General features: G+C 47.3%; 1 protein-coding gene across 1 annotated transcript; it reads left to right on the plus strand.

Annotated features, from left to right (window-relative positions):
• The first annotated feature begins 3,260 nt into the window (after positions 1-3,260).
• On the plus strand, positions 3,261-4,873 carry LOC131255046 (uncharacterized). The gene is made up of 4 exons (XM_058255740.1): positions 3,261-3,550; positions 3,727-3,909; positions 4,009-4,321; positions 4,403-4,873. Exons 1-4 carry the CDS (start codon positions 3,261-3,263, stop codon positions 4,871-4,873), a joined length of 1,257 nt encoding a protein of 418 aa, XP_058111723.1.
• The last annotated feature ends 5,354 nt before the right edge of the window (positions 4,874-10,227 follow it).

The following is a 10,227-nucleotide window of genomic DNA, read 5'->3' on the forward strand; positions in this document are numbered from 1 at the left end:
TTCTTGGCTTCATACCGTGGGGGGCCACCGAGGTTTCAACGTAGGTATTTTTCTGCTCACTTTTTCCTATTTTGTGGCTTAATTGAGTTTTGGATCTACCCCATTTTCAGTAATTGTTATAATATGAACGGGTAAAAGGGATGAAAGAGGTGGATTTCTCACAAAATCACAAATTTCAGTTTGCGTACCTTAGAAATTTTTAACGGTGGACGTCACTCTCTCCACTGATTTCTGTGTTGGGTTCTACTCGAGCTTTGGATCTGGGTTATTCTTTGTCTCGTGTCCTAAATTGATATCTTCAAATGAATGTACGGTGTGGATACAACGCATATATCATGGTGGGTCCCACAGAACTAGGTAACCTCACTTCAGTGGCCAGTCTCGCTACTCAACCTGTCTAATCCGCGTCCACAGGGAATGGCCGACGATATATAAACGTCACCGTGGACCCACGCAGTTTTCAACGTAGTTATTTTCCTGTCTACTTTTATCTATTGTGCGGCCTACTTGAGTTTCGGATTTGCCTCATTTTTGCTTCGTGTTATAACATCATCCGACCAAAATGGACGAAATAGGTGGCTTTCTCACAAACATCACGGTGGGCCCACCTACCTTCCTGTCCCAAGTAGCTGCGAAAGCCTTTTGCAGGCAATCCGCGTCCAACAAACACATGAGGAGAGTTTGACAATAAGTCGGTCGAGTAATGTCCAACTGATTGTTGCCCAAAGGAATCGCAGCACGTACCAATGTAGCATGCTTGTGCGAGATCTGGGCCATATGCCAGATGGGTCCCATTGTGACCATTTCGGGCACGTGAATCCAAATCTCAGGAGGGTCATACATCAAGAAACAGTGGTGATTGAATGCCCACCGTTAAAAACTTATTAGGTCCACAATGTTTTGGACAATGCTGATGTTTGTGTTTTTCCATCATCCAAGTCTCTGTGACCTAACTAACAGGTTGGACGGAAGATAAATATTACAGTGGGCCTAAAATGTTTTTTAAGGTGGGTGTTCAATCAAGGTTGTTTTCTTGTGATGCGGTTCACCTGAGATTTGGATTTGCCTCATTTTTTTGGCCCATTTCGTGAAAGGAGCAGGCAAAATGGATGGATTACGTGGATGAAACACATACATCGTTGTGGGGCCCACAGAGCACCGTCGAGTAGTGGCAGTGCTAGCATTCAATCCACATCCCCTTTTCTGTATTTCCTTCCAAAAATGTTAGGGGTCGTGGATTTGGAGGGATTTGAGGGGATTTCAAATCCCCAAGGTCTTTGGCAGCATAAAGTAACGGGGGTTTTCAAAGACAGGGTGTGAAATCCACTATGTGAGCATGGATTACACCTAAATTCATTTCAATAGTTGCATGTTTAACATGTGTGTCACCTTACCATTATTCTAATGGGTACGTGGCCCACTAATGATATCAAAAAACAATTAGATTATCAATTTCATCACTATAATTACTTTAATATGATGATCAACATTGTCCAAACATTGTCCATGCAAATCGTTATTGGGAAATTTGTACAAGGATAGTCGGGGTTAGCCTGAGCTACACGAATCAGGTAGTGAGGCCTCGGAAGGAGGAGGCAACGTTAGGGTTCCGAATAAGTCACGACTCAGGACTACAATCTTGATTGGCCGATCCAAACCCTCGTCCTAGTTCGAAGGAAAATGGCTAAGCCGAGTCCTGATATTCGTTCTTGGCTTTGGTCAGCAAACTTCGACCTCAGTGATCTATCGACAAGCTCGGACTATTAGTACTTGGTTTCACGATGGTATGATTCGAGGCCGAGTCAGAGCGCAAATATTCCGTATGCCGAGGCCGTGGCTGGGTCAAGGCACATATGTATTGTGCACAAAGGTCGAGGCCGAGCCTAGGCATGGGCGTATCGCGTTCTGAGGCTGGGGACGAGTCCATGATAGTACTTCACACGTCGAGTTTGGAGATCGACCTAGATGTGGGCGTGACCGATGACCTTGCCCAAAGATACATGCCATTAAGACACGATACGCCGCGCAGTCCAAAGATTACGGACAATATCCCCACAATCACAATATCTCGTTGATTGAGTGAATCATGCCGAGATTAATGGACGTGGATCATCCAACCCATAGGTATAAATACCAAGGGATCCATTGCTATAGGTATGTAAGATCTCGCACCCTCCTCTCTACACTCCACTTAGACACAGATTCCCTAACCTGACTTAGGCATCGGAGGGTCCCCCGGCTTAGCCAGGGTCTCCTCTGCTCACTCTTTTGTGCAGGAACAGGGTTTATCGAAGGTCCGCCGCACTGAGTGGAGGGTGGTCCAGATTTTGACCTCAACATTTTTAGGTGCTGTCTGTGGGAACTCAAACGAAAAGCTAGAAGGTTTTACTAGAAATGGCGAGAGGAAAGAAAACTGCAATAGTGGTGGAGCCTGAACCTAGCAGGCAACACCAATCTTCTTTATTGCTGCACATGGAGTCGGCTCTGATAGGACTGTCCCAATGGACTCAGAGTCGAGGAGGGAAATATAAGGCGATGAAAAACGAAGTCCAGATGCTAAAGGATGAAATCAGTCGAATGAAGGCGCAATAAAATCAGTAGCCACCACTAAACCTGGTGGAAGCCACTCCAGTGCCCGAAGTACGACTGCAGCCAGTCAGTTCCCGGGCCAGAGGATCCCAAGCATAGTCTGCACCCACTCCCGACCCTGCGCACAACATAGGGCCCCAGGAGCGATCCGCCCGAATTCCAGAACCTGCTCAGGAGCTGAACAGTCCTACGTGTCTGTCACTTCGGCTCTGGCACCCACCGACCTCCGTCATCGGCTGGAGAGGAGTAGACAAGGCAGAACATCCGAGGTGGTGGGTGCCTCCCAAGAGACAGTAATTGAGAATCAGAATCCTTTGGAAGCATAACTTAAGGAACTCCGAGACCAGTTTAAGGTGTTTTAGAAGAACCAGCAATCTGCTTCTGTCCCAACTGCAGTCCAGACGATGATGGAAGAGACCAAGACTCCTTTCACCTCAGTAATCATGGACGAGGTGATGCCGTCGAGGTTCAAGATGCCTCCTGTCATCCAATTCTCTGGATCCAGAGACCCCTCAGAACATGTGGAGTCATACTGTTCGTAGATGCAGATCCAGTTGGCCACAGATGCCATGATGTTCCGAGCCTTCTCGATAACTCTCTCCGGATCTGCTCGACGTTGGTATCGACAACTTAAACCAAAATTGATCAGCTCCTTTGCCGAGTTTAGCAGAATGTTCCTTACCCAGTTTATCTCTAGTAAGAGGAGTCAGAAGCCGACTACCCATCTATTGACCTTCAAGCAGGGAAACAAAGAACCACTAAAGGATTACATTACCTGCTTCAATGAGGAGGCGCTGTTAGTGGAAGATAAAGATGATAAAATGGCACTCTCGACCATGTTCAGCGGACTCAAAGAGGGGAAGTTCACCTTCTCAATTGGGAAAAATCCACCAACTACCCTGGCTGAGCTCAAAAATACACCAACGCCGAGGAATTCTCTAATTCCTGGAAGAACATCTAAGTAGTTGAAACGTCATCAAAAGAAAAAAGGCCAAGGAAAGAAGAACCTCAGTCGTCTAACAAAAAACCGGATGACTGAGCCCCTCGTGATCGTCGGCTAAGCCGAAGACCCGAGGGTAAATTCCGTTCTTACACTCCTCTTAACACGTCTACTGAGCAGATACTGTTGGATATTAGGGGTCAGAGACTCCTAAACTGGCTTGTCTACATGAAGACTGATGTGGAGAACCGGGATAAGCGCAAGTACTGCTGGTTCCATCGTGATCACGGCCATAACACGAGCAACTGTGTGGATCTCAAGGATAAAATCGATACCCTTATTCGCAAGGGTCATTTGCACTGGTACACCAAGGAGGAGAGGTAGGCTCGGAAAAAAGAATGGCCGAGAAAAACTGCGGAAGAACCTGCCGAAATTTGAGCCATCTATGGTGGTTCATCTGGTGGAGGCGACTTGAACAGGGCTCGTAAAGCTGACTTTCAGAGTTCCAACCCCAAACACTATGTCCACTTAGCTGAAAGACTGAGGAAAGAGCTCCATGTCAACCCTTGCAGCCTAACTTTCACAGAGGATGACGCACAAGGAATCCATCATCCGCATGACGATGACCTCGTGGTGGCTATGACCATAGCTAACTATAAGGTCTTCCGTATCCTGGTTGACACGGGGAGCTCGGCTGACATCATTGACTCCGAGGTATTCGAGAGAATAGGTATCGACAGATCATGCCTCCGACCCATGAAGACCCCTCTACACGGCTTTGCTGGGGATAAGGTAATCTCCGAGGGAGACATCTCCCTCCCTGTGATAACAGGAGAAGGACAACATTAGGTCACACTTCTAGTGGATTTCCAGGTTGTCAATGTGCCGTTGGTGCATAATGTTATTCTAAGCCGACCTTCCCTTGATGCGATGAGGGCGGTTGTGTCCACGTACCACTTGATGATGAAATTCCCAATCGAAGGTGGGGTCAAATACCTACGAGGGGACCAACGTGAAGCTCAAAGATGTTATGTAAAAGATATAAGAAAAGGTTCAGTGAAACAGGCCCTCACTATTAACGTCCTCGATCCCACGGAAGATTCCCCCGAGGACTTGGAGACCTTCCCGCTTGAAAAAGCCGACCCCAACAAAACTGTTCAACTTGAGTCTTCGCTGAATTTCGAGCAGAGGTCTCAAATGATAACTTTCTTACAACAGTACAGGGACATCTTCGTGTGGTCACATGAAGACATGCCGAGCATATCTCTCGAGGTCATGGTCCACAAACTGAACGTGGATCCAGATCATAAACCAATAAAACAGAAGAGGAGCATTCGATGCTGAGAGGTATATAGCCATAGCCGATGAAATTTTCAATCTCCTCAGCATCGGCTTCATTGAAGAAATACATTATTTGGACTGGATCGCTAACGTAGTCCTGGTGAAGAAAGAAAACGGTAAGTGGTGGGTTTGTGTCAACTAATCGGACCTGAACAGGGCCTGTCCTAAGGATAGCTTCCCCTTACCTCGGATCGACCAGTTGGTGGATAGCACAACTGGACACAAACGACTCTTCTTCCTAGATGCCTATTCCAGGTACAATCAGATCCCGATGCATCCCCTAGACAGGTAGAAAACTACCTTTGTCACTGAGAAAGGGCTCTACTGTTACCAGTCATGCCTTTTGGCTTGAAGAACGCTAGGACAACATACTAGAGATTGGTGAATCAGATGTTTCCCAAACAGATTGGTCAAACAATGGAAGTTTACATTGATGACATGCTTATCAAGAGCGTCAGAGCATCTAACCATCTCTCAGATCTTGGAGAGACGTTTTTGATCCTTCGGGAGTATCGCATGAAGCTTAACCCGGCCAAATGTGTCTTTGGAGTCAGTTCGGGCAAGTTTCTTGGGTTTATTTAGAGAGGCATCGAGGCAAATCTCGAAAAGATAAAAGCGCTGCTCGATATGAGCTCCCTTCAAACAACAAAAGAAACCCAATGTCTGACTGGCCGAGTAGCAGCGCTCAGACGATTTATCTCCAGAGCTACCGATAAGTGTCTCCTCTTTTTCCAACAACTGAAAGGTCATAAGAAAGCGGAGTGGACCTCTAAATGCGAGCATACATTCCAGGAGCTAAAGTAATACCTAGGTTCACCTCCCTTACTATCGAAACTAGAAGAGGGCGAGCCCCTACTCTTATACCTGGCAGTCTTAGCTTTAGCTATCAGTTTGGCACTCATCAAGGAAATAGGAAATAAGCAGTATCCCGTCTATTATGTAAGCAAAGCAATGGTACCCGTCGAGACCAGGTACCCGAGCATTGAAAAATTAGCGCTCAGCTTAGTTTTCTCGACACGAAGGCTGCGTCCGTACTTCCAAGCACACACCATCATCGTCATGACCAACTCCCCCCTCAGGCAAGTCCTTCAAAAACCAAATGTCTTGGGACAACTAATAAAATTGGCAATAGAGCTCGGGGAGTTCGACATCCAATATTGTCTGAGGACTACACTCAAGGTCCAAGTTGTGGCAGACTTTATAGCCGAATTCACCATCCTGAGTGATGATACTAAAGCAAAAGCATCCTTGGCGACCCCACCAGTTCCATAGCCTGTCAAGGATTTAGAGTCGGAGCGAAGGTGGGTCCTTTATGTTGACAGGTCTTCCAACGCCAAGCGAGTTGGCACAGGAATCGTCCTAGTCGTACCCGACTCTACAACTATCCAATATGTCATCAGGCTCAATTTCATAGCCTCCAATAACGAAGCAAAATATGAGGCTTTGTTAGCAGGACTCAGATTAACAGCTAGTCTGGGGGTTCAGTCCCTTGAAGTACGATGTGACTCCCAACTTGTGGTGAAACATATCTCCACTAAGTACGAAGCCAAGGAAACTATGATGGTGGCCTATCTAGCCGAGGCCTAGAAATTGATCAAAAGGTTCTGGAGTTGCACCATCAACCAGGTTTCGAGGGCAGAGAATTCTTGGGTCGACGCCCTCGCAAGGTTAGCCTCGGCCACGGAAGCAAAGATTCTTCAGATCATTCCCATGGAGTTCATAGAAAGCCCGAGCATCGACTAAATGGACCAAGAGATGGTCAACTCGGTCGAGGCTACACCAAGTTAGATGGACCCAATCTACGACTACCATGTATCTGGTGAGGTCCCTCAGGACAGACTGGAGGCTCGACGCCTTAAGATCAGAGCCGCTTGATATATTATCCTGGATGGAGTTTTATACAAGAAGGAGAATTCACAGCCCTACCTCAGATGTCTTCGACCTGAGGAAGCGAACTACGTAATACAAGAAATCCATAAGGGCATCTGCGGTAATCATTCCGGTGGCCGAGCCTTAGCTTTGAAGATAATTCACCAGGGTACTTCTGGTCGACCATTCGAGAGGACTCAAAAAATTATGTCCGAATGTGCGACAAATGTTAGAGGTTTGTAGCAATACCGAGGCAGCCTACGGAAGAAATGACCCCCCATGAGTGGGCCGTGGCCATTCGCTTAGCGGGGGATCGACATCATCGGACCTCTGCCCATAAGGAAAGGATAGGTAAAGTATGCTATTGTCGCAGTCGATTACCTCACTAAGTGGGTCAAGGCCGAGCCCGTGGCTAAGATCACCGAGCAGAAGGTGATTGACTTTGTCTGGAAGAACGTCATCTACCAGTTCGGAATCCCGTGCACTATCATTTCTAACAATGGCAAGCAGTTTGACAACGACAGGTTCTGAAACATGTGTAGGGGGCTCGGTATCTCGAACGCCTATTCTTCACCTCAGCATCTGCAGTCTAACGGATAGGTGAAGGTCGTAAACAAAGTCATCAAACACCATCTCAAGATAAAGTTAGAAATGGCGAAAGGCAACTGGGCCAAGGAGCTCCCATTTGTCCTTTAGGCCTACCGGACCACGGCCCGGTCGTCTATTGGGGAGACCCCCTTTTCGCTGTCTTATAGCTCGAAGGCAATCGTCCCAGTCGAGATTGGCCTCCCCACTTCTTGAGTCAGAAACTATCAAGAAGATCAGAATACAAAGCAGATCGCAACACGCCTCGACTTGCTCGAAGAGGCTAGAGATATCGCCCGACTCCAAATTGCTACTAGGCATCATCAAGTGGCATGATTTTACAACTTAATGGTCAAGACTAAGCAGTTCCAGCCAAAGGACTTAGTCCTCCACCACGTCTTTGAAAATACAGCAGAGCCGGGGGTTGGGATGCTCGGACCTAACTAGGAAGGGCCCAACCACATGATCAGATCAACCCAATCAGGTTCCCATCACTTGGAAGACCTCGAGGGACATCCACTCTCCCACCCTTGGAGCATGTGAAGATCTACTATCAGTAGAAATCTACTGGCTAATGAAGGACCTTAATAAATGTATTGCTCGAAGCTACTATCCTCTTAAGGCTCTAATAAAAGTTTCTCTTCTTCATCGTCGACTTCCGTGATCGACAAACGTAAAAAGTTATTTCTCAAAGTAGAAATTAACTTAACAGATCGATCTCTTAAAAAAGGGGTCGAAATGTTAAACCCACAAAAATCGACAAATGGATCCCCTCGTGTAGGGAAGGATCTCAGAAATGTCTCGATTCCCTAAAAAAGGGGTCGGCTCGTCACATGTATCTAGGGAAACGACTAAGAACGCCATTTGTGGGGGTAGGGGTTGAGCCCTTAAGGGGTCAGCCCCTAAAATGCTAACCTTAAAGAATCATCATGATAGTTAACACATGCAAACAAGCCATCTACTAGCAATTGTCATTGATTAAAAATTTGTCATTAGGAAATTATCCATCTCCATTGTTTTTAAAAAAAAAAAATCATATAAGTTTTATTCCGAGCTGGGGGGCTGAGCGTTTGGGGCGATTTTGACGGCGGGAGAGGCATTCTCATGCTCATCTACCGCAACTATCTCGACATTGTCTACCGCAAGAGTATCAAGGTTGAGGGTCAGATGAAGCCTTCTAACCTCAACCAAGCAAGCATTGAAGCCAGTATCATAGCTGAAGTAATACAGTCTATCCAACTCCTTGGCTCTTTCAGCTGAATACTTTTATTCAGCCACAGCTGCAACAGCCTGTGAGGCCGCTCAGGCCTTGAGCTCTGCCCGTAAGGATGCCTTGTGCACGGATGTCGTGGACTCAAGAACAATCTGTTGCTGAGCCAACCAATCCGCACTCATCTGTTGCACCGTCTAGAGCTTCTCTTTCACCACCTCTAGCCCCGACTCGACTTCCGTGGTTCTGAATTCCAGGTCTTCGTTAGCTTGGCATAAACACCTGACTTTAGGATCAGCTACATCCAAGCGAGCTTGGAGTTGGTTGACCTCACCCTAGAGCGCAAGTTCCCTTACCCATCCCTCTGCAACTGCCATCCTCAGTTCATCTCGCTCCACAGCTCAAGCCTCCAACGCCTTCTCGAGCTTAGCCCTCCGTGCTTCTTCCTCTGCATTTTCTACCACAACCTTGTCCCACTCTACTTCTAGCTCTGCCTTCTCTACTACAAACTTGGCCCGCTATGCTTCTTGTTCTGCCTTCTCGACCAAAAATTTGGCCTGCTCTGCTTAAGCCGTTCCATCTCCTTCAACATCTCCTTTACCTCCATCATTATTAGTAGCGACTGGTAGTAGACAGCTGCATAATCATTCATAAAGTTGTCGTCGCGGCCGGAGAGTGTGCGTGCTTAGCCACCCATGGGTTCCGCAACGTCATAAGATAACTGGGAGGTAAAATTTCTGGAGCAGGCTCGGAGGTTCCTTCGATTCCACTGGCAGCAGAAGCTTGAGTAGTAGCCTCAGGAGTAGTAGCATACCCAACAAGAGCAATAGCTTCAGTTTGCTCGGCTAAGGACTCAGCCTCGGCAATAGCATGGTGGGTCGCAAATTGTGCAGGAGCAACTATACAAGGCATCCTTACGGGCTGCCCATAAGGATGCCTTGTCCGTGGACGTTGCGGACTAAAGAACAGTCTGTTGCTGAGCCAACTGGTCCAGACTCATCCATTGCTCCGTCTCGAGCTTCTCTTTCGCCACCTCTAGCCCCGACTCGGCTTCCTTGGCTCTGAACTACATGTCTTCATTAACGCAGCATAAACGCCTAACTTCGAGGTCGGCCACATCCAAACGAGCTTGAAGTTGGTTGACCTTGCCCTGGAGCACAAGTTCCCTTACCCGTCCCTCTGTAATTGCCTTCCTCAGTTCATCTCACTGTACAGCAGAAGCCTCCAATGCCTTCTCGAGCTCGGCCCTTTGTACTTTTGCTCTGCTTTTTCCACCACAAGCTTAGCTCACTTTGCTTCTTACTCTGCCTTCTCTACTATAAACTTGTCCTCCTTTGTTTCTTGTTCTGCCTTCTCGACTACAAATTTGGCCTGCTCTGCTTCAAGTCATTCCATCTCCTTCAACCTCTCCTTTACCTCCACCATTATTAGCAGCAACTGGTAGCACTCAGCTGTATAATCGTTCATGAAGCTGACGTGACAGTGGGAGACTGTGTTGGCTATCAGCACCTTTAATACGTGCTTAACTACCCATGGGTTCAGCAACGCCATATGATAACCAGGAGGCAGAATTTCTAGAGCAGGCTCGGAGGTTCCTCTGATTCCACTGGTAGCATAAGCTTGAGCAGCAGCCTCGGGAGTAGTAGCATACTCGATAAGAGTAAGAGCTCCATTTCGGCCGGTTAAGGGCTCA

Source organism: Magnolia sinica, chromosome 9 (assembly GCF_029962835.1).
Source record: "Magnolia sinica isolate HGM2019 chromosome 9, MsV1, whole genome shotgun sequence".
NCBI classification, from domain to species: domain Eukaryota; kingdom Viridiplantae; phylum Streptophyta; class Magnoliopsida; order Magnoliales; family Magnoliaceae; genus Magnolia; species Magnolia sinica.

Excerpts from the sequence above, each read along its gene's own strand:
- LOC131255046 (XM_058255740.1), top strand. The coding sequence starts at position 3,261 with ATGTTCCTTACCCAGTTTATCTCTAGTAAGAGGAGTCAGAAGCCGACT. Across the intron at positions 3,551-3,726 it reads ATTCCTGGAAGAACATCTAA|GGGTCAGAGACTCCTAAACT; the intron begins GTAGTTGAAACG and ends GTTGGATATTAG. Across the intron at positions 4,322-4,402 it reads ACGGCTTTGCTGGGGATAAG|GTTGTCAATGTGCCGTTGGT; the intron begins GTAATCTCCGAG and ends GTGGATTTCCAG.